This window comes from Cervus canadensis, chromosome 22 (assembly GCF_019320065.1).
Source record: "Cervus canadensis isolate Bull #8, Minnesota chromosome 22, ASM1932006v1, whole genome shotgun sequence".
NCBI lineage: Eukaryota > Metazoa > Chordata > Mammalia > Artiodactyla > Cervidae > Cervus > Cervus canadensis.
Window position 1 is genome coordinate 10,452,784 of NC_057407.1, and position 22,199 is coordinate 10,474,982.

Below are 22,199 nucleotides of genomic sequence, written 5' to 3' on the forward strand. Positions count from 1 at the left end.
GCCAATACCTCCTCAACAGGGGAGCCATTCAAATAGGGACACACAGACATTCCAGGGAGAGCAGACAGCTTGAGAACTGGGAGCGGAAACAAGATGTGTGTCAAGGTGGTAAGGAGGGAGTCTGTGCTGAACGGGACTGTGGGTGGCCAAGCATTGCTGGCCAGCTCGCTTCCTGGCTCCGTGGACTTTCCTTGTCTTTGGACTGAGTGAGCCCTCCCCAGCTCAAGGCACACAGGACACCTTTCTGGGTAACCCTTGGCAGACTTTTTAACTGTCCCATAGAGGTCGGGGCTGTGGGCTTCTTATGGAGAAGAGAATCAAAAAGACTGAAATGTCCTGCTAGAAATGCTGCTGCCTACCTGCCCCTCCCCCCCCCCCGCCTCCACCTTTGTCCAGCCATGGGGTTGCAGCCACTGTCCAGTGATGACAGGCCATGAGATCATGGCCACTTATTTTCCAGAAGTCTGGTGGCACCTCTTTCTCTTCCTTGATCATGGTAGCTGGGTCCCAGGCTGGAGCCCAGAATGGCTCCCTGTTGAATGGCTCCCTCCTAGAAGATCAGAGAAAGATAACTCTTGGATGATTGGAGAAGGTACCCCCAACTGAGGGAGACAGCCTGGGCAAAGGCATTGAGGTGGCAATAGAATTTTTTCTTTTTTAACTTCAAATGTGAGAGAGAAGGGGTCAAAACCGCTTTAAGACGAAAGAAGCGGTACAGAGAGCCTCCGGGGCTCTGTGGATCCCGAGACGAGTTTATTGGGTTCATTAACTTTAAGACACGCCTTTTCTGCTCTGCTCGCTCAACTCAGAGGACTGGTTCCTGCTCGGCCCCTGAGGTGCACCGGATCCCGGTCCTCAGGCTACGAGATCTGCCCTCCCCCGCCGTCGAGCAACGGGGCTCCAGGCGCTCTGCACCCAATCGGAGCCTGGCCCCGCCTGCAGCCCGCCCTCCGCCCAGTCCTTCTGGGCTAGGCTCGACCCCTGCAGCTCTCCCTCGGCGTGGCTCCGCCTCCAGCCCGGGCCGAGCTTGGGCTGAGCCTAACTTCGCCTTCGTTCCGCCCTCCAGCCAATCAGCGGCCCCATATCTCCTATGGCCCCGCCTCCGGCCCTGCCCCGGCCCAGTCCCAAGCCTGACTCGCTCCGGCTCCACCCCCGGCCCGCCCTGCCGTCGGTGCGCGGCGGCCTGGAAGGCACCGCCCGCAGACGCTCGGAACTGCCGACTCGGGAGCTACCCGTTGAGGGCCGGCGGCGTGAGCGGAGTGGGGTCGGGCGGGGCCGAGCCGGGCCGGGGCCTTGTGGGGGCCGGGCAGCGGCCGGGCCGGCGGACGGCGGGATGGGCTGCACCGTGAGCGCCGAGGACAAGGCGGCGGCCGAGCGCTCCAAGATGATCGACAAGAACCTGCGGGAAGACGGCGAGAAGGCGGCGCGGGAGGTGAAGTTGCTGCTCTTGGGTGAGGCCGCGCCCTGCGCTGGGACCCCCCGATTCCCCGTCCAAATCCCCAACTTTGACCTGTGGACTAGGGCTTCGAACTCCCAGACTCGGCCTGGATCCCCACACCTGGACTTGAACCCCCCAGACCCGCCCGGCAAAGACATAACCAAAAAAATGGATCAAAACTCTGGGTTGGCGGAGACCTCTGATCCGTAGCCCTTGGGCCCCATCTTCAACTCATCCCAGAGCCCAAACCCCCAAATACAGCCACCAGTGCCCCAACACCCACTGCCCAGAACTCTGCTTGACCATCCACTCTTACTGTCCAGCCTGACAGACCCTCAGAGCCCCCTGCCTGTCTTTCCATACTTCCCCTAGACTTTACCCAACCCCCTACCATCCTACTCAGCCCCCACCTTCAGGCACCACCTGTTCCCTCACTTCTCCCCCTATTCCTATTGGGCCTGGGTATCTCCAGGGCCCCTCCCAGGCCCCCACTTCCTCCCTCCCATTCTGTGCCCCATCCCTACTCTGGACCCTGTATCCTCCACCTGTGCACCTTGATCCCAAGGGACTTCTCAGGTGGAATTTTGGTTTGCACCTCTCAAGTGGAATGACTGCTTAGGAGATCACCTTCCAGCCAGAACCCCCAAACCCTTAGAGACCCCTGCTCCCTGCATCTGGCCCACCAGCTCCCTCTTTGCATGCATCTCTCCTCAAACCCTGGGCTCCCCTGCTCTTAATTTCTCTCCCACACTCTAGCCTTCTCTAGATTTCCACACCCACCTCTTGCGCCAGGTGGGCTGGTCTGAAAGGACTGGCCTCAGACCCCCTGAGGGCTCCACTGGTCATGTTGGGGGAGGGGACCAGGCCTCAGGCTGCCCAGGGAGCTCTGCTGGCTATCCGTTTCCCAGTTTCTAAGCCCTGTCTGGGCCAGCGAGGGGGGGGTCTGGGGTTAGGAGGGAGTGTGGAGGAGTTTGGGTTGCGTCGGCTCCAAGGCCAGGAAAGATGGTGGCTGCTTGAGGGGTGGGGGGAAGTGGAAGTGGTGAGACAGCCGACATATTACTGCCCCCGGCGGGCGGGCGGGCCAAGGAGAGCCGCTGATGGGTGCTGGGCTTCCCGCACCCTTTCTGGGCCCAAAGGCCTAGGACGTGGCTTCTGAGAGTGGGTGGGCCTGCCGGACCTTGAGGCCCTGCGAGGGGGGAGTGGTGGACCAGCTGGTTGAGTAGCTGGGGGCCTGCTACGGGGTGGGCATCTGAAGTGGACTTGTGTAGAGGCTGGGGGCCTGGTAGTTGCCCCAGTCCAGCCTCTCACTGGGAGCAGGTGTGGTGCGCCCAGTGGCAGCCTGATTGGGGGGTGGGGTGGAGTTCAAACCTAGTGGGGAAGGAGGCCCTCGCGGCAGTGTTGGGGGCTGGACCATGTATGTGGGGGGGTGTGGCCCCTCAGCCCCAGAGCTGCCCTGGGGTCCCCAGGCTGTGAAAAGTGGAGCTTTTCATGATGAGCGTGTGGCCGAGGGGACGGTGTGTCTCCCATCCTGGGCCCATCTGTTGACTGTCCCTGGGGGCCTGGCCTCAGGGGCACAGCCCCGGAGGTTTCAAAATGGCATCCGCTGCCGCTGCGGGGAGGAAGAGAAGGGGCGGGAAGGGGCGGCGGCCCAGCCTCCTGGGCTGTTTTGCGTTGGGCGCTTGCCTCTTCCTGTCTCTGCTGCGAGTGCGGCAGTGGCAGCGAGTGGGTGTCGACGCGGCGGAATGCCCATCGATGCTGCCCGCTGGGCCTGGGAAGGGTGCTTTGGGTACTGCTGCCTCCCAGTGCCCAGCCAGGGGGTCACTAGCCAGCCCCTTCCCAGGCCGATCGCAGTTATGGTTGTGCCCGAAGAGGTGTGGGACTGGGCCATGGGCCTGGGGCACACAGGGCCCCTGGCCTGGTTCTGTGTGCTGACCCCATCCCACCAGTCTTGGAACACGGCTCAGGTTTGGGCCTGACGACCCTTCTCATACTGAGCTGGCAGCAACCAGGGGTACAGAGTCCCCTAGAAATGCTTGGCACTTTGTAGGCTGGGGAGTCCATCTCAGCATCCTGTCCTTCTGGCCTTTGCTTCCACTGTGAAATGGGCTTCCTGGGTTTGGGCCAGAGAAGTGCCGTGCCCAGGATGGGGAGTGGGGGCTAAGACTCTGCAGAGGATGCACTCACTGTAAGGGGCTGGGAGACCAAACTTTGCCTGAAATTGAGGACTCAGTCTGTCCGGACTGCCCGGAGAAGGGTCCTGGCTGGCTGTCCTTTGCCTGTCCAGTTACGGGGGAGGTGATGGGAGCCCAGCTGAGGCAGCTTCAGAGAGCTGGGCGCCTGTCCCACGTAGCGGAAAGACTGTCCAGGCAACGGGACTTGGGCTGGGCAATTGCCAACCTTCCCTCCCAGCCCAACCACGCCTGCTGCTCCACCCGCATACTGGCTCCTTCCCGTCCTGGGGAGCCCTGTCAGCCGGCGGGCATAGTCACTGTCCCTGGGGCAAAGGCAGATGTGGTACACACCGGGGAGAGGGGTGTTCCCTGGCAGCTGGGTTGGGGGAGCAGAGCTGCTGATACCGGCTCTACTTCAGAGATACCCCCACCCCCACCCAGTTCAGCTTGCTTGACCTGCTGTCCCCTGGTAGAATCTGGGGCCTCGGCGTGGGCACTTTGGGTAAAGTAAGCCAGAGTGTGTGTTTAGGGGGTGACTCTGATTTGTTTGGGCTTGTGTGGGCAGTCTACAGAGAAAGGAGAGATGGCTCCAGGAAGGCTTCATGGTATAAATACAACAGTTCCTCTTGCCCCTGGGACTTTGCATCTGTTCCCTTCACTTGATGTACTTTCCCCGCATTTCACTCCTACTTGATTGTTCTTCAAGACTCTGCCTCAGGGATCACCTCCCAGGATCTTTCCTGACCCCCTTCTCGAAGGCTGGTAAAGCACCTCCTCTAACCCCCCCCCCATGCCCCCCCCAATTAGAGCACGGTATTTGTCTGTGTCACAGCTGCCCTCCCCCGTGGCTGGAACAGAACTGTGTCCTGTTCATTTCTGAGCCTTCTATGCCAAGCATAGAGCCTGGGAACTATTGTCTGTTTGTTGAATGAAAGAAGCGCTACTGGTGTGAACTTGGTCTTGGACATGGGTAGATGGGAGGAGTAAGATAGCGATCAGTGAGCCATCGCCTGCCATATGGGCAGGTGGCAAGGACTGTGTAAGGCCAATGACCAGGACTCAAGAGGAGACTGAGGGAAAAATCCTTCAGGCTGTTTGCTTGTGGTCTCATCACGCTCTGCTGGCACCTCAGTGCATGCTCAGTCACTTAGTCCTGTCCGACTCTTTGCGAGTCCATGGTCTGCGGGCCACCAGTTGCCTCTGTCCATGGAATTCTCTAAGCAAGAATACCATTCCCTTCTCCAGGGGATCTTCCCAACCCAAGGATCCAACTGAGGTCCCCTGCATCCGAGGCAGATCCTTTGCCTTCTGAGCCAGGCTCTGGAGACAGCCCTTATCCACTCCCTGCAGATCACATAGGAGGGACTCTAGCTGTTCATATGGGAAAACCAGCTTTGCATTCTTCTTTTAGCTCAGGCTGTTTGGGGACTGTTGCAGGCCTGCTCTCTCTGCTGCAGTGGAGCCTGTCTAGCTCTTAGGGCTGGAGCTGCCCCACAGCCATGGGGCTCAGACCAGCACAGTGCTGTGGGAGTTCTTGGCCTGGCCAGTGCGGAGACTGGACATTGAGGGGCTCAGTGAGTTTTATCAAATGAAAGGAAGGGTGTTTTGTGACGTTAGTCCTGTTTGTCTCTCACAAGAGGCCTGGCACACTGTAGGTGCCTATTAAGTGTGGAAAGAATGAAACTCTTTGCACACATCCCTGAACAGGGATAAGTAATTCTCAAGCTGCTGCTTGGGGCTTGGTGTAGCAGGAGTTAGTGGGAAGGGCTAGCCTGGGATCCTGGCTGGCTGGGTAATAGGTAGAGTCTAGTGATGCGGGTGAATTGCGGGGGTGGGGGGAATAGTCCTTCCTGGGAAGGGGTCCTCTGAGTTAGCCTAGAAAAATTAGCAGTATTCGCCAGGGTCAGGCACTGGGGGCAGAGGGACCCACTCAGCATGGGTTGGGAAGTGGGAAGGCCTGGCCCGGGGGAGGAGGGCTCACCCTCCTGAGGGATCACACACACCTAGGTTCAGATCCCTGCTCCACCTGGTGCAGCAGCCGAGAAACCCAGCGACAGGTGAAATCCTGGTAGATGCTCTGCTCTCCGTCTACAACCTGGGATGGGGTGCCTGCCTGCAGCCACACGTGTTGCGGGGATGGTACTCCCAAGACCTGTGGGTGTGAGAACAGGAGAGGGACCCCCCCTGCTGACTCCTGCAGAGCTGAGAGTTTGATGGGGAGGAATCTCCCCAGCTCAGAGGTTGCCTAGCCTTAGTATGGAGGCCCTGGGAACCCTGACCCTTGCCCTTGGGCCGCTGCTCACAGCGAGTTAGAGGTTGAGACTTGTAGATATTTGGTGGCATCTGGAGTGACACACTGCCCTAGGGACCTTACGCCCAACCTTTGGGGGCTAAGCCACCTTCCTGGGGGTGCTTAGGGTTGGGGTGTGGCAGGGCCCTGGGGTACCAAGTGGGCTGGTACCCAGACTGGCCTCCAGCCTCCCTGTTCTCCCCACCACCTTCTCCATCCCACCGTCCTGCTATTCCGCCATCCGGCTGGAGCTCATTAGCACTTGAATGGGGGGCGGGGCAGCTTGAGCCGCGAGTCTCTTCTTCCCACCCCTCCCCCAGGCGAGGCCAGGCTTTGTCTTCCTGAGTCGGTAGCTGCACTGCTGGGGCTCCCAAGCTAGGGAGTGAGTAGGGGGTCTAAACCATTTCTGACTCCCCCTCTGCCTGCCCAGTCCCCCTGGGCTCAGCCCCTGTCTGTGACCCCAGTGTTGGTGCGGCCCACGAAAGCAGTTGTACCTCTAGGATAGGAGTGAAGCTGGGTCCTTCAGGGGCTACCCCTGAGCTGGGAGACTGGGTGAATCAGGGCGGTTTTGCAAGAGAAGTGACCCTGGAGCTCAGCTGAAGACATCCCAGGAGGGGTTGGAGAACCCCAAGACAGAGGGCAGAGCAGGTGGTAGGGACAGAGGGAATGCCTGCCCCTGTGGCTGGAGGTGGAAGTGAGGCCAGCTGGGGCACTCAGGCTTCCATGCAAGGCCCTGAGGCAGCGTTGAGCCACCCACTGTGCTTGAGTTGGAGCCTGTGCTGCCAGATGGGGACTGGCACAGTCAAGGGCCTCTTCGGGTTGGCCCTGGGCTGGCCTGAGCTGCAGGATCATTGGCTGGCATCATAGATATCCTAAGCCTGCTAACAGCAACCCAGCAAGTGACCGCAGGTAGTGCTGGGGGTGGGACCTGATGGGATCCCAGCGAGGTTCCCAGGCTCCAGCAGTGCAAGGGCTGGCACTTGCGGCAGCTTGGGCCACAGGCGGGGGCACTCAGGTCCTGCACACCCTGTCCTTGATGTCCGTCCCTGGCTGTCTCTCTCAGTCTCCATCTCTAAAAGCCACCCATTCTTTAGGCAGGAACAGGATGGAGGAAGCTTTGTCCACTTAAGCTCTTAGCATCTGAGGGTCCAAGGACTTGGCCTCCCTCATCCCCAGCAGAGGATGAGACAGTCCAAGCCAGAGCCTGAGTGCTGTCTCCAAGGCAGGACCCAAGCCAGCTTCTAATCTCATCTTCCCACTCTCTCAGGGGCAGGAGTCCTAACCTAAAAGGTCAGCAGGGGAAAGGGGTTAATGGGTTCTGGCAGACCACCGCTGCTGTGCCCTGCCTAAGAAGGCCCTGGGAGGGCGAAGGACTGGGCCCCTCTGATGATGGCCCTAGTACCTGATCCTCTCAGACAGCTTCTCGTCAGCCACAGGTGCAGGGTGGGGCTCCTCTGCCCAGCCCCACCCAGCCTCTCTGCCTGGAGCTCTTGTTCTTACTAAACCCCAAACACTCCACCCTCACCCTTAGGCTGCACCGTGGGGCTTTGATCGTCTTGGTCGCTAGGGGAATAGTCTCCCTGGAATAGCCACACTCTCTCTAACCTGGACTGGCCCTTCAGTGTTGGCCTCCTGCGTACACTTCCAAGGCTTGGCAGTAAATGCCAGGCCCGTTTGAGCCAAAGCCTAAAGGTGGGATCGTACAAGGCTTGTGCTGAGAAGGGTGTCCTTGTGCCTCAGAGGATTCGGGGTGCCAAGGCTGCTACAGCCTCAGAATCTCCGGTTTGGGGGGGGGGGGTGTATTGATGGCAGCAGGTACCATGTCCCGGGGTTGGAGGAGGGGTGGTGAAGTCTGCACGGCAGGGCTGGGCCTCTCGGGGAAGTGGTGTCCACACCAGAGGAAAAGGAGGAAGAAGCTGGAGGAGGAGGAGCCCAAAAGAGGAAGAGGCCAGAGAGCCGCTCACACTGTGCACTGGGGTGGGGAGTGTGAGGCAGTTCAATGGGGGGGGGGGGGGCTTTAGAAGGTGAGCCCCACCTGTGAGGGGGCCCCGGGGGCTGCCCCTACTGGTGGTCCCCGGGTTGGAGGCAATCCAGACAGTTCTGTCCCAGTGGCCACTGGGCCCAGGATCTCAGAGAAGGTGGCGCCTCTGAGAAGGATTCCAGGCTCCTCCTTTGGCCACAGGAAGTGGTGGCTGGAAGAGGGACGCTGGTGGAGGGGGCGGGGGTGTAGCAGGAAAGCAGAGGGCTGCTCCCATGTTCCCGAGCCGCCATTGCCCTCCAAAGCCGGAAGGCCGGCTGCAGGCCCAGAAGAATGCCCGGAAATGGAGCAGCAGCCCTGGGATTAGCTCACTCTGGGTTTCCCCTGCCTGGAGGTAGACAGAAGGGCCCTTGATCCAGCCTGAGGATTTCCCCCACCCCACTACCCACTGGGCCTGGGTAGTGGGTGCCTTCACTGGGCCTCAGTTTCCCCTCCGGTGATAACAGTAGCTACCTCAGATTGAGCTGTGACCATTGCATAGGGCCGGTCTCTTCGTGTTTAACCCTGTGGAGCTGGGACTGACAAACCCATTTCACTGATGCAGAAACGGAGGGTCGGGAACATCATGTGACGTACCCAGTAAGTGGAGACACCAGAGGACAACCCAGGCGGTGACTCTGAGCACCTGTCCCCGGCTGTTGTCTCCCCACAGGATTCTATGCCCAGTTGGCAAGAATTGCTCAGTCAGGGTGACAGGCAGGTGCTTTGGGTGTCCCCATGTCCTGCATATGCCTGAGGGCCTTGATTCTTCTTTTAGGGGACTCTAAGGGGACCATCTATTCTAGAGAGTGGGACCCAAGACTGTGCGTGAATCTTTTTCCAGCTTAAAGCCAGAAATATGCTGTGTGGCCATGGGGTGACCTCGTCCCAATACAGGTGCCCCCATTTTCGCTTCCCACTCCCCCTCCCAGCCCGTGTCCCCTCGCAGGAATGCTCAGGTCACTGTCAGGCAACTTAGGGTTTTGCTTTTCCCCAAACATGTCTGTGCCTCCCACAACCCCTGGGCTTGAGAGGACTAAGTCCCGGCCTGAGGAAAGCTCGGAGGCTGTCAGGGTGCGGTGTGGGGGGACCCTGAGCCTGGTCTGGAGACTGGGGCTTGTCCAGATGAGGAGAAGGGAAGAGTGGTCCTGCTGAGGGTCCCCACTAAGAGCGAAGGCTGCGGTGGGCTCCTGTATGGCGACTCATGTGTCCATGGTATGGGCTGGCCACAGCATGGGAAGACCACAGCTGGTCCTCATCCTTCTTGGCCTCCGAAATCCAAAGTTCAGTTGCCTTGCCCTTCCCCGCGGAGTTCCCAGGGTTCTGCTCTGACTTGTCAGGCCAGGCCCTAGGGAACTGAGGAGTCTAAAGGACCTGGGAGAGAGCGAGGACAGAGGCGGCAGAAGCATCGAGGCCAAACACAGAGCTGAATGAACATGGCATCCTCATGGCCAGTCCAGACTCCAGGTCCCAGGGCGCCCTCTCCCCCACCTTCCTCACTGTGTGCCCTGAGACTGGCCGCCCCTGTCTGTGCCCAGGGCTGGGTCCCGTGACGTCACGCTTCTCAAGCCTGGTTTGTGGCTTGTGGGCATGCAGACACACTGCCCGTGTGGGCTGGACCCCGAGGTGGAGTTTGGGGTGGGTGTGAAGACCCAAGGGAGGCTGTTCGGGGCGGGCATTGAGCCTGGCACACTCCCTTGAGCAGTACATTTCAGAGATGGGGACACTGAGGCCCAGACGTGGGCATCTCACCCTGGGTCTACCACAGTGATTCAGACTCTTTGAAAAGAGCAAGGCGATTTCCTCCAGTGAAGAAGCATCAGGAAGAGGGATGTGCCAAATGGCCCGGCTCCTTGTTCGACCTGGGCCCCGTCTAGCAGTGCCTGGCAGTGGAGGGTGAGACCTGTATGCAGCCTCAGTGGCCGATGAGGGACAGGTCTCAGGGCCTCCTCTCCTCCAGCATGGCCTGCTTTACCCGGTGCCTCAGTTTCCCTTTTTTCGGTGGGCAGGGCCCCACTGCAGGAGACACAGCCCTGCCCTGCAAAGCCCTCTTCGCGCCTGGGAGAATCCGAGGCCTGTTTGCTTTGCAACGAAGAGCAAAGCCTTGGCCAGGCCCTGGTCCTTAGTGCTTCCCTGATGGGTGTCAGGAAGCCGCTGGAGGCTTCCCAAGCGGCAGAGACTGGAGGGAGGGAGGTTCCGGCTTTGCTGGAGCACCTGGAGGAAGGCGAGGCCACGCATGTGGGTAGGGTGTCACCCGGGTCCGTCCAAGACCCTCCCCCCACCCCCGTGCCAGACCCCTGCTGAGCCTCCTTGGAGGGAGTGAAGCGCAGCACCTGGAGGAAGGAAGAGACGCCAGGGGCGGGGCTTGGAGGGCCTTTGTCTGGCGGGGCCCTCTCCCCCTCCCCGTCGTCCCCATTGTTCCCCTGTGTGCCGCGTCTCTGCAGGCCGACGGCTTCCCAGGCTCGGGAGGGGGGCCGTGGGTGAGGCACCTCCCCCAGCTGCCCCTCGCCGCCGCGGTCGCTTTCCAGAAACAAACGCTCCTCCGCGCCGCCCAACCCCCACCTCCTCCGCTGGGTCCCTGGCGGCCGGGCTCCCCCTGGTGGTGGCGGGCCGGGGACCCTAAGGCTGCAGGGGCGGGGCGGGGTGGGGCGGGAGAAGGGGGGGCCCAGAAACGGCAGGCTGGGCCGGAGGCTGGAGACGTGGCACCTTCCTGAGATGAGAGTGGGAGGTAGTGCCAGGGGTGGCGCCTTTGGGGTGGGCTTCCCAGGGTGCATCCCAGCCTTCCCCCAGCGGCCCACCAGGGTAGGCCAGTGAGGGGGGCGGGGAGCAGTGCTGGGAGGCTGGCAGTGGGGGGCGGGCCCGGCTGTGGGTTTGAGCTGGGCTGCTCCCCACGTCTACCCTGTGGTCCGAGCCACGGCTGCTTCTGAGAATCTCTGCCCTCAGGCCTGCCACGTCAGCTGGCAGCTCTCCCCGGCCCCACATGGTCCTGGGGAGCCCACCAGCTCGAGAGCGTCTGCAGGGAGCCCTGCTCCCCGGCCTTCAGGGTGCGGAGAGAGCCAGGGATTGGTGTCTGCAGTGAGACCTGCTGGGCGGGAAGGAGTACCCTGCCCAGGTAGGAGTGCCAGGTTGTGTAGAAGGGAAGTGACGAACTGAGAGCAGAAAGCCAGCAAAGAAGTGCGTGGCTCTGACTCCGGTCCCAGGTTATACAAGTCCCGGCAGGGAACCACAATCACTGCTGAGTCAACCTCTCAAGCCCCTGGTCACTGCCCTGGGCTCTGCTTTTGCCTGAAAGTCTCAGAAACTCGCCTTCAAAATGAGATGGCCACGGCAGGCTCCTTTGCAGGCTGTGGTCGCAGTGACCTATGCAGCGTGGTCACTGTGGGTTGCAGGAAATGAGAGGTTTGGGGAGCTTTGTCCTCTTCCGAAGGGTAAAAGAAAACAGCGATAATAACTTTGATCTCAATGCTCGCAGTGTGCCGGGCACTCACCCGTCTCCTAGGATGAGATAATGGTGGTATCCTGTTGCACAGATGAGGTGCCAGAGCCAGGACAGGATCGGGCAGCCATTCTTGGAGATCTCGGGGAGGATGGAGGTGGGCACCAGGGCTGTGGTGGGTCTGGACCTCCCTCTGGGAGAGGATCTGAAAACGTGACATGGGCCCGCTGGCCCCTCAAGGCTTCGTGCCTCCTGCAGAAGGGAAAGTGGGGCCAGCGAGGAAAGCAGCACGTCAGGGCCTCCCAGCAGGACAAAGCCATGTCTGGGAGGTAGAGGCTTCAACACAGACAGACCACAGCGGAAACGCAACGCAGGGACTTGGGATCAGCATCACGCCGTTGTACCGGGGGCTCTGTCTTGCTGGCAGAGGCCCTGCTGTCCTCGTTCAGGCAGGTGGAGCCGTTCTCCCCCCCCCCCCATCTGTTCCCTCCTCCCGTTGGGGCCCAGGGCTCCCAGAGTGGAAGCAGATGTTCCAGTGGAGAGCAGCCGCTTGTCGCCCTGCACGTCTCGGCAATTACTGCCTGCCCGTTGGGGGCCCCGCAGCTGCGCCCCGAGGCAAGGGCTGCAGAGGCTTCTTCCTTGGTGGTGGGAAGAGGTATGGCCCAGTGGGAACACTGAGGGCGCTGCGGGGATCCTTTGTAGGTCCCTCTGGTCCCACTCAGCTGGAGAAAGGAGCGCCCAGTGGGCCCGCCGTGGGTACAAGACTCCTGACGCCTTCTGCTGGCTGAGTCCGCCACCCCCACCCCAGCACCTCTGCAGCAATCTGGATCGAGCTAGTGATGCCCCTTTCTCTCAAGGGAAGGTGCAGGGCTGGGTGGGGAGAACTGGGTGCCTAGGATCAGCAAGGTACAAGCAAACCCCGGGCCAAGTGCCAGCCTATCTAATAGGGAAGCGTCATCAGGCGCCAATGGAAAAGGAGCTCCTAGGACACCTCGCTTGTGGGCTGCCTGAGAACCAGGGTGTCCAACTGGATAGAGCCCATGGCCGCACCCAACTCTGCCCCCAACCCCCAGGATCTATGGTAGCTCCTCCTGGGCCACGCCTGTGATTCTGTCCTGGTGCTCTCCCCTGCTTTCTGCTTGGCTGCTACCACCACACCCCTGTCCTGCCACTTAACTCCTTCCCTCTTTGAGTCACAGCTGTAGGAAAGACTAAGGGACTGCTCTGAGTCCAGGGATGGGGGCTCTGTGACTTTGTCCACCTGTCCCCTTGCTGGGGGCAAAGAATATGTCTCCTCTTCGAAGGGAGAAGAAGCGAGACTAAAGCTCAAAGGGGACAGGGAAAGGGTCCACCGCTGCTAGGAAAATCAGATGCAAAGCAGGTTTGTGCTGGCATCCTCATCTCTGGGCAGGGTCACGGAGTGGTCCATGCCTTTTACCAAGAGAGTAATCACAGGACCAGACCTGGAGGCTGGTGCCTCAGGTGCACCGTGGTCCCCAAATCACCCCCACCTGAGGTCCCCTGTGCCCCGGAGAGCTGCCCCCTCTGAGTCTTGGATCACCTGACTCAGGACAGCGTGATCCATGTGACCCATCACTTCACGCCCTCGGCCTCCGCTCCTGCACTGGGCCGCCAGTCCTGGCTGGGACTCGTGGCTCCTGGGTCTTCCTTTGCCCCAGGCTGTCCACCCTCCCTCCTGCTCTCTGGGAGCAAGTGACTAGGTGGGAAGGACAGTCAGATGTCACCTGGCCTTTGTTCGTGGTCAGCCAGTCCAGTGCTGTCCTCCCTGCCCCGTGGATTTCTGGGCCTTGGGGGAAGAGCCTCCATGATTCAGCGTCACCACTGGGCCTTCCCAGGCCCTCTCCCCTTGGGCCCACTCCACAGGTGGGGGGTGTTAAGTGAGGGGTCCTGTCCTGGCCGCTCCCCTGCCAGCCCTATGGAGAGGAATTCTGCCCCTGACCACAGCCCACGCCCAGGGGAAATACGCTAGGCCTGGGGCCTCCAGTGCCCAGGGGTCGAACCAGTAGAGGGGCTCACACCCCAGCCTGCCTATTTGTGCTGCTCCCCCCGCAGTGCTCCCCGATCCTGGGGAGCAGGCCTGGGACAGTCAGAGAAGCCCAGTGATTCCAGGCGGCATTTGTGAAGCGTCCTCACAGAGGCCCCTGGCTTGTGGCCGCAATCCACACCTCAGTTTCTCCTGGTCAGTGTGGATGTGGGGTGGGAGGTAGGATGGATACAGGTGGGCAAAGACCCGGAGTTGGCAACCAGGGTCTGATGCTGCTTGGAGGGCAGTGCGGAGACTTGGACCTGAGACTCTCTGGGCACGTGGGATAGTGCTAGGAGGCAAGGTGGGCCACATGCAGAGGAGCTGTAACCATTTGATAGCGGTGTCTCTCTGTTTCCGCCCCGCCCCCCCACCTTTAAAAAAAAAATGTTTTGGCCATGTCCCACAGCACATGGAAACTTAGTTCCTCGATCAGGGATCAAACTCATGCCCTCTGCACTGGAAGTGTGGAGTTTTAAACCACTGGACCACCAGGGAAATCCTTCAGTTTCCTCATTTGTGAGGTGGGGATGAGAGTAGAGCTGACTTATGCCCGGGGCTTGCTGTGAGACCACCTAGCGAACGGGGTAGTCTTAGAATAGTGACTAACAAAAAAAAAAAATATATATATATTAAAAAAAAAAAAAAGAATAGTGACTGACATGTAGGGGGCACAATTCGCGGCTGTGCTGAGACCACCGTTGCTGACATTCATGCTGCTCGTGGCAGTGTGTGTGTTAGCCCCTTCATCCTCTGAGATTCTTAACCATCCCTGAGGGGTATATGGGGGCCAAGGGTGACTTCCCCCACAGACCCCACCACCCACCCTGCTGAGCTGGTCAGAGAGACAGACCCACCACAGTGATCAAGAGGGTTGGGACACGTGTAGGTGGGACATTGGGCAGGTATGCCCGGCAGAGAGAACTCCTTGGGCAAAGACCTGGAGTTGGCAAGAGGTAGTGCCTGACAGTGCTGGGACAGAGCAGGGGTGCAGTTTGGGCAAAGGCTGGGGGAAAGCTGGGCTCAGCTGAGGTGCACTCTCCCTGGAGCTTAGGACAGGGAGCGGCCAAAGGGAAGAAGTAAGGCCCTGTCCCGACCCCTAGCCAGGACAGGAGTGGCCTTCCTGGTCTCACACTTCCCTGCACAGACTCCCTTGGGGAATGCAGGTTTCTGGGATGGAGCCCGGGAAGATGTTTTGTTTAAAAAAAACCCAAAAGACATTGTCCTGCAAGATCTGAGCCATATTTTGAGTAGGGCTGGGCAGGTCAGGCATCATTATCCTACATACCTCCTTGCTCTTCTGAATCCTGGCTACATGGTCTTGGGCCAAGACTTTTCTGAGCCTCAGTGTCCACATCTGTAAAATGGTAGAAATAGTACCTGTTTTGTGGGGCTGCTCCGACAGTCACCGGAGCGAATTCCTCAGCATTGGTCGAAGAGAAATACAGGATGGGGCTCTGCCAGGCTGGGGAAGAAGCATCATGAGTCAGTACGTGTATGTCTGTGACACTGCCTCTCCCCCAGGTCCTGGTGTCTTTTCTGCTTAGAGGAGAGCTCGGCCCCACAAGCAGGGTGCTGGGCCTCAGCTGTGTCTGGAAGGCAGGAGTATGACACCATGCCCGGACCCAGGCCCCACGGCAGCTGCGGCTCACGGTGTAGGGAGAAGAGTAAGCAGGGCTCCTCTGCCTGCTATGGCCCGGTGCCACGTTGGGGAGCACTGTCCGCAGAGTGGCGAGCCTGCGTGTGCGAGAATGACAGGGTGACTGCTGAGCCTCAGGTCTCCAGCCAAAGCCCCTGGACTCAGCCAGGGCAGCGGGGAACCACGTTGAGCAACAGGCCTTGTGGGAAGCCAAGGCCTGGAGTGAGTCCACCATGGGGTCCAGGTGGCCTAGGTTGTCTTCACCCCGTGGCCCTGCCAACCGCACCCCCGGTAGCTCTGCTGCCCACCAGACCTGACTGCTTCCATCTGCAACTGAAGAGAAGAATGGGTCCTGCCTCCCGGGCCACATGGCCGGGCCGCTAGTTGCTGGCCTTTGTGTCCCCACTGGGCCTGCTCCCTGACCCCCCGTGTCCTTTGTTCCAGGTGCTGGGGAGTCAGGGAAGAGCACCATTGTCAAGCAGATGAAGTAAGTGATGTGTGCGGGAGACAGCCTGCAAACCTTGGTTTCCCCTCTTCTTCCTCGGGGTCTGTACCGCCCCCAAGTGTAGGCCCAGCCCGTGTTAGCCAGGTCCAGCACTTTCCCAGAGGCCACGTTCATCCTCTGCTCCCCAGTGGTTCAGAGGCAGTCTCCTCCTGTCTGAAGTAGCTACTGCAGGCCCCCGTAGCTCCAGACGCCCATGTGGGGGTCCCCGTGCCCGATACATCCTAACCCCGGCCCCCTGGCTGCCAGGATCATCCACGAGGATGGCTACTCAGAGGAAGAATGCCGACAGTACCGGGCAGTCGTCTACAGCAACACCATCCAGTCCATCATGGCCATTGTCAAAGCCATGGGCAATCTGCAGATTGATTTTGCCGACCCCTCCCGCGCGGTACGTGGACTCCCCAACCCCTGCCTGCCTCCCATAACGCTTCAGGGCAAGCCTTGTGCAGGGGGAGCTGAGAACACCCCAGTCTGGGCCCCCTTCCGGAGGCCTCCTCCCTGCCTCTGAGTAGTGGGGTGGGTGTGTGCTCCTGCATCGCGCTGACCGCTTACCACTGTGCCCAGGACGATGCCAGGCAGCTGTTCGCGTTGTCGTGCACGGCTGAGGAGCAGGGCGTGTTGCCTGAGGATCTGTCCGGCGTCATCCGGAGGCTCTGGGCTGACCACGGGGTGCAGGCCTGCTTTGGCCGCTCGCGGGAGTACCAGCTCAACGACTCTGCCGCCTAGTGAGTACTCATTCCACGGGGCCGGGCCGGCGGTGGAGCGGGGGGAGGCCTGGACTATAGCCTGAACCCAAGGGCCTGAGCACCCTCAGGAGGATACGATGAGTTTCTGCCCTGTCAGCCAGGGTCTTGGTGGTTTGGGTTTGGCCTGGAAGAGGGATGTGGGGAGACATCCATGGGCTCTGGGTGGGCTCCCCCCCCCAGATAGGCTGAGGGCCCTGTATTCTCACCTCCCATCTCCTACCTCTGTGTAAGCCAGTTGCTCTGTCTGAGCAGCTTTCCCACTCTCACTGCACTTCCCATCCTGAGCCCACCCAGAGAGGAGCTGGACCTCCGTGAAGCTGGGCGGGAGGCCGGTCTTGCCTGGCCGTGATTCCTGAGCCCTGCCCCAGTCACGTGGACAGCCTCCCACCCTCCCTGCAGTGGCCTGAATGCACTTGCGAGAGCATGCTCCCCCATAGGAGCGGTGGAGTCACAGCCTCACACGGTGGGGTGGGGGGGCTGGGGGGGTTTACTCCCAGAGGTCATAGGCTCAGTGCCAGCAGAGCTTGGGGTCCTGTGGGCAGGGAGTGGTGGCTCCTATAAACCCCTGTCATCTCAGGGCCTGGGATACTCAAGGAGGTCCTGTTCATGACCACCCTCCGGCCCCTTCCCACTCCTGTATCATCCGTGTCCTTCATTCCCCAGACATTAAGCACCCACTGCGTGCCCAGTGCTGTTCTGGGTGTGGGGATTCAGCAGTGAACATGGGCCCTGCCCTCCCAGGCAGGTTTATGCTGCAACGAGATCACCCAGGGTTGGGGAGCAGATTGGAACACTCCGGGGTCCAGGTATCCTCCAGCCCCTCCTCACAGCAATCTTCCAAGGCTGCCCTGGGGCCCTGGGGCCCTGGGGTGAGCCCCCCTGCTGCAGACAAGGGAAGAACTGGTGTGGTATTCACCATGAGGCTGGAGGCTCTCTGTAGGGGGCGGGGTAGAGTTTGCAGGTCACAGCACATGCGTCACGGTTCCCCATAGCCCTTCCTGTTTTTCTTTTCGGTCTCTGCGTCTCTGAAGTCATTTCCCTCTGGCCTAGCTGCCTGTGGGGGAGCCAAGCACTGGCCCCAGCAGCCCTGCCCTGAGAGCAAGACATTGGTCCTGGGCAGTGACTGGGAGGCCTAGACCCAAACCCCAAGGGCACAGCCAGGATATTGAGGCAGGCAGCTGAGCTAGTCTCAGGGCTAGGCCAGGGCGGCATTGGTACTAATTAAGAGAGCTGGTAGTGGGGAGCCCCTGGGACCCCTGCCAAGCTAGTGGTTATGCCCTTCCCCTGAGGAGCCCAGATTTTGCTGGGCTCTGGGCAGAGAGCCCACTGGGCCTGGCAGGCCTCAACCTGTCCAGCCCCGCGTCAGGGGAGTGCTAGGCTGCGCTGCGGCGGGTGCCGTAATTGCGCCGATTAGCATCCTGCATCCCTCCCCAAAGGACGAATTCGCCCCCTCCCGCCACCCTCGCCTGCAACTCTACCACGCTGGATCCTCTGTGAGGCCGGCCTGCCTCCGACCCGGGTGCTGGGGCTTGGCTGGCTGGCCTCAGAGCTGCCCTTCAGCTGAGCAGTGAATGCAGCGTAGGCAAGGGTTAAAGAGTCAGATAGCCAATAGGAGTTTGCTGTAAGACCCCAGGGAACCCAAACCTGGGGGCTCAGTAACACCTACAGGGGTGGGATGGATGTTCAAGTGGGAGGGGACATGGGTAAACCTATGGCTGCTTCATGTTGATGTTTGGTAGAAACCAACACGATACAGTAAAGCTATTAACCTTCCATTAAAAATAAATAAATAAAGAAGAGTCAGGAGCTATGCCTGAGATATAAAGGGACGGAAGGGCAAGGGGCCAGTTGGCCCCCACTGACACCCTCCCCCCCCACCCCAATACCCCTTCGCAGCTACCTGAATGACCTGGAGCGCATCGCCCAGAGCGACTACATCCCTACGCAGCAGGATGTGCTGCGGACTCGAGTGAAGACCACAGGCATCGTGGAGACGCACTTCACCTTCAAAGACCTACACTTCAAGTGAGCGGGCTTGTGGGCTGGGTAACAGGGTTAGGAGCAGCCAGCCTTGGGGGGTGACGGGTAGAGATCCTCACACCGGGGCCTGCTGAGGGCTGTGCTGGGCAAGAAGGTTCATCTGGGATTCCCCGGCCCCATTCTGAGTTCCTTAAGGCTGTGTGGTGGCCAGCACCTCACAGCCTCTGCTGACCCGGCCCCGTGTGGCAGCCACCTGCCCTGCTGACCAGCCTCACTCACTCTGCTGGGCCAGAACTGGCGGGGAACGTGGGCCAGTGTGGGTGATACCGTGGAGGCAGCTGCCTGACCCTGAGCAGGCCTCTGTCCTCAGTCGGTCAGCCTGTGAAATGGGGCAGGGAACTTCTCCCAGAACTCCCTTCTCTGGAGCTAAGACGCTGTGTCCGCAGGATGTTTGATGTGGGCGGTCAGCGGTCCGAGCGGAAGAAGTGGATCCACTGCTTTGAGGGCGTCACAGCCATCATCTTCTGCGTAGCTTTGAGCGCCTATGACCTGGTGCTAGCCGAGGACGAGGAGATGGTGAGAGACCCAGAGGTCACAGGGAAGGGAGGGCAGGGGTGAGGGGTGGGGGGGGTGGCTGGTGCTGAGAGCTCTGTCCTGCCCCCAGAACCGCATGCACGAGAGCATGAAGCTGTTTGACAGTATCTGCAACAACAAGTGGTTCACGGACACATCCATCATCCTCTTCCTCAACAAGAAAGACCTGTTCGAGGAGAAGATCATACACAGCCCCCTGACCATCTGCTTCCCTGAGTATACAGGTGTGGGGTCTGGGCCTCTGGGGAGGAGCTGGTGGTGACCAGGTGGCCCACGGGCGCCCCCCGCTGGACAGAAGGGTAAACTGCAGGATACTCACACAGCTGGTGCCTCACAGGCTTACACACTTGTGTCTGTACACCCCAGGGCTCTTCTTAACACACTCGGGCAGGTACCCCATACATGTCACTGGGCATCGTCCCTCACACAATCAGGTGCCCCTCTTTGCACACTCAGATGTGCCTGTGCACTCTCACAGTTGTCACACATACATGCTTGTTGGTTCACACACACAGAACCTTCTCTGTCCTTGTGGGATGGGCCCGCCTGCCGCACACGTTGCACGAGTCCTCACCGTTTTGCCTCACCCCCCAGGGGCCAACAAGTACGACGAGGCAGCCAGCTACATCCAGAGCAAATTCGAGGACCTAAACAAGCGCAAGGACACCAAGGAGATCTACACGCACTTCACGTGCGCCACCGACACCAAGAACGTGCAGTTCGTGTTCGACGCTGTCACCGATGTCATCATCAAGAACAACCTGAAGGACTGCGGCCTCTTCTGAGGGGCAGCGGGGCCTGGCAGGATGGTGAGCCAGAGGGGGCCGGGCAGGGAGGACCAGAGTGGGGCCACCGAGCCCAGCGAAGGGACAGGGTTGGGGCCAGAGAGCGTCCAGCTGCGGGTGGTGAACTTGGACACCTGTAGAGACCAGAGCGCGGGGCGGGGGGGGCCACAGGGCGTTGAGTCAGGAGGGTGACCGGGTTGGGCACTGAGCATGTGGCACAGAACAGCCCGGGCTCCGTTCTGCCCAGTGGTCCAGACAGTAGAAGCTCCGGGCTGTGTCCTGGGACAGAACTGGAGGGCTGTCCCCATTTTCCTTGGCGAAAACTCACGTTCCCACCCGCCAGGCCACTGGCCTGGCCTGAAGGATCGAGATGACAGAAGGGGCCCAGCCGCCCTCCACTCAGTACGACCGGCTCTGCTCACCCCTGCCATCTTTCCCTCGGACCCATCTGAGGGTCTGGGGCTGAGGCTGGCTTCACCAGCCCTGGGAGCGGTGGGTGGGGAGGGCTCTGCCAGAGCTCCAGTCTCCCCTCCCATTCATTCTTGAACAGGGGTTACAGTGTGTGTGTAACCTAGCAACACACATTGGCCACCATGTCCCTGGTAACACGTGGGTGGGGAAACTGGAGAAGGGTCATCGTCTAGGGAGGTGGGCAGAGAGACCTACACTGGCTACCTCCGTCCCGACCCACGCCCTGACTGTCCCCTACCTCCAGGGCCACCGCCGACTCCGCTACCCCAGCCCCTGAGGAAGATGGGGGCAAGAGGACCACGCTCCCCGCCTGTCCCCCTGGCCGCTTTTCCCCTCTTTCCTCTCTGTTCTTGGCTCCCCGCCGTCCCCGCCCTCAGCTCCAGAGACTTGGGGGACTGGCTGCCACAGGCCTCCCTGTTTGAAGCCTGCCCTTGCTCCAGGTGCAGGGAATGCCCGTAGCCCCTCCTGGCCTCCGTTCTGGTTTTAACCATTGTTTTGTTCTGTGATGGGGGAGGGGAGCCCATGCTGAGTCTCCCACGGCCTGTGTTTGTTTGGAGGGGCACCACTTCTCCAGCCTGGGACCCCTGGCTTCGCCCAACACCAGCCCCTGACCCAACCCGAGTCCAAATGTTTACAGGGAGCCTCCTGCCCACCCCCACAACCGCCCCCCACCCACCCAAGCCACTCGGAGGCCCCAAAGGAAAAAGCACAAGAAGCGTGAGACGCCACCATTCCTGAAGACCACAGTCCACCTGCTCATTCTCGTAGCTTTTTTTTTTTTAATTAAAAAAAGAGAAAGTCAAAGGGGGAAAAAAAAAAAAGAGAAAACTGCAAACCTAGAAAACTTTTTAGAAAAAACTATTTAAAACTGTCAGATCCTGACCAGCACCCACCCAGCCCCTTTCCGATGATTCCGTGCCTTGAGCGTGTCTACGTGTTTACACCCATCCCTCTGCTGGTTGCCCCCTGTGCGGGTGGCACCCCGACCCTGCCCTCCACAGAATTGGGTTCCAAGGGCTGTTCCAGACAACTGCCAACGTCACTGAGGGTCCCCACCCCAGTGGCCCTGGGCCCTGGCTCCATTAACCTAAATGTAGCTCCTTAGCGCTAACCTAGGAACCGCCGCTGCCTGCTGAGGGGCCATGCCCCTCATGCCCTCGCCCCAGGCCCGGGTCCTTCAGCGTTGAACACTTCCTTGCTTTTTTCACATGTTTTATGGAATTGTTCACCTGGTTTGAAATAATAAAACGTAGAAAGAAAAAAAAAATTCCAAGACCTGCTCGCCATTCTTTTCTCATGAGGGCAGAGACCCAGGTTTAGATGGGCTAAGGTGTTAGTGGTCTGGCTCCGGATCCTCACTAGTGGCAAGGCCCTGGGTACTCAACTGCCAGGTCATGCTGAGGCCCAGTACTCATAGCTTCAGTTTTCCCCCTTGGACTAGTCATCTTAACGTGTTGGGGCCTCTAGGTCTCCCCCTTTACCCCCAGCGCTTCTGCAGTCTTGGGTCTGGGGGAGCTTTCTGGAACAGTGGGGCCAATTTCTTAAGGAGTTCTCCTCCTAAGGGATTCTTCCACACTGGGAGAAGGAGGAGTGTCCAGTGAGTCTCAGAGGCTTTCATGAAGCTATGGGAAGTGCTCGTGCGTTTCTGGAGGAAACGGCAGATGACAGTGCTTGGGTGGCTGTGGGTGAGCCCCGAGAGCCAGGCAAGGTGCCTGGACTTCTCTGCCCTGGACCACGGGGGAGCCGGGAGCCGGGAGCCGGGAGCCTTGGCAGGGAGCCGGCTTAGCCCGTGGGGAGGGCTCGGTGAAAGGCCCGCCTCTGCCGGGCGGGGCTCGTAGATGAGCTCTTCCACCTCCGGCCGCCAGAGGGCGCGGTGGTCCGCGCTCAGCCCCGCCGGGCTGGTCACGGAGGCTGACGTCATCGGGTCCTGCGGAGGCCGCGGGCCACAAAGGCAGCTTTGTAGGGCGGCGGCGGGACAAAGCGGCCCGGGCCGGGGTCGGCGCCTCCGAGGCGGGGAGGGCGGGGCCGGCGGGAGGACACCGCCAGGGACCTGGGACCCCGCCTCCGGACACCTGCCAATCCC

The 22,199-nt window shown here is 60.3% G+C and overlaps 1 protein-coding gene across 1 annotated transcript; it reads left to right on the top strand.

The window, feature by feature from the left end:
• Window positions 1-1,178: 1,178 nt before the first annotated feature.
• Window positions 1,179-21,383, top strand: GNAI2 (G protein subunit alpha i2). Its single transcript, XM_043442279.1, has 9 exons — window positions 1,179-1,451; window positions 15,480-15,522; window positions 15,787-15,928; window positions 16,105-16,265; window positions 18,183-18,311; window positions 18,713-18,842; window positions 18,931-19,084; window positions 19,455-19,669; window positions 20,361-21,383. Exons 1-8 carry the CDS (start codon window positions 1,334-1,336, stop codon window positions 19,643-19,645), a joined length of 1,068 nt encoding a protein of 355 aa, XP_043298214.1. The 5' UTR covers window positions 1,179-1,333; the 3' UTR covers window positions 19,646-19,669; window positions 20,361-21,383.
• The last annotated feature ends 816 nt before the right edge of the window (window positions 21,384-22,199 follow it).

Bases quoted from the DNA above. Each gene is read 5' to 3' on its own strand.
- GNAI2 (XM_043442279.1), top strand. From the start codon at position 1,334: ATGGGCTGCACCGTGAGCGCCGAGGACAAGGCGGCGGCCGAGCGCTCC. The intron at 1,452-15,479 runs GTGAGGCCGCGC...CCTTTGTTCCAG, and splicing joins GGTGAAGTTGCTGCTCTTGG to GTGCTGGGGAGTCAGGGAAG. The intron at 15,523-15,786 runs GTAAGTGATGTG...CCTGGCTGCCAG, and splicing joins ACCATTGTCAAGCAGATGAA to GATCATCCACGAGGATGGCT.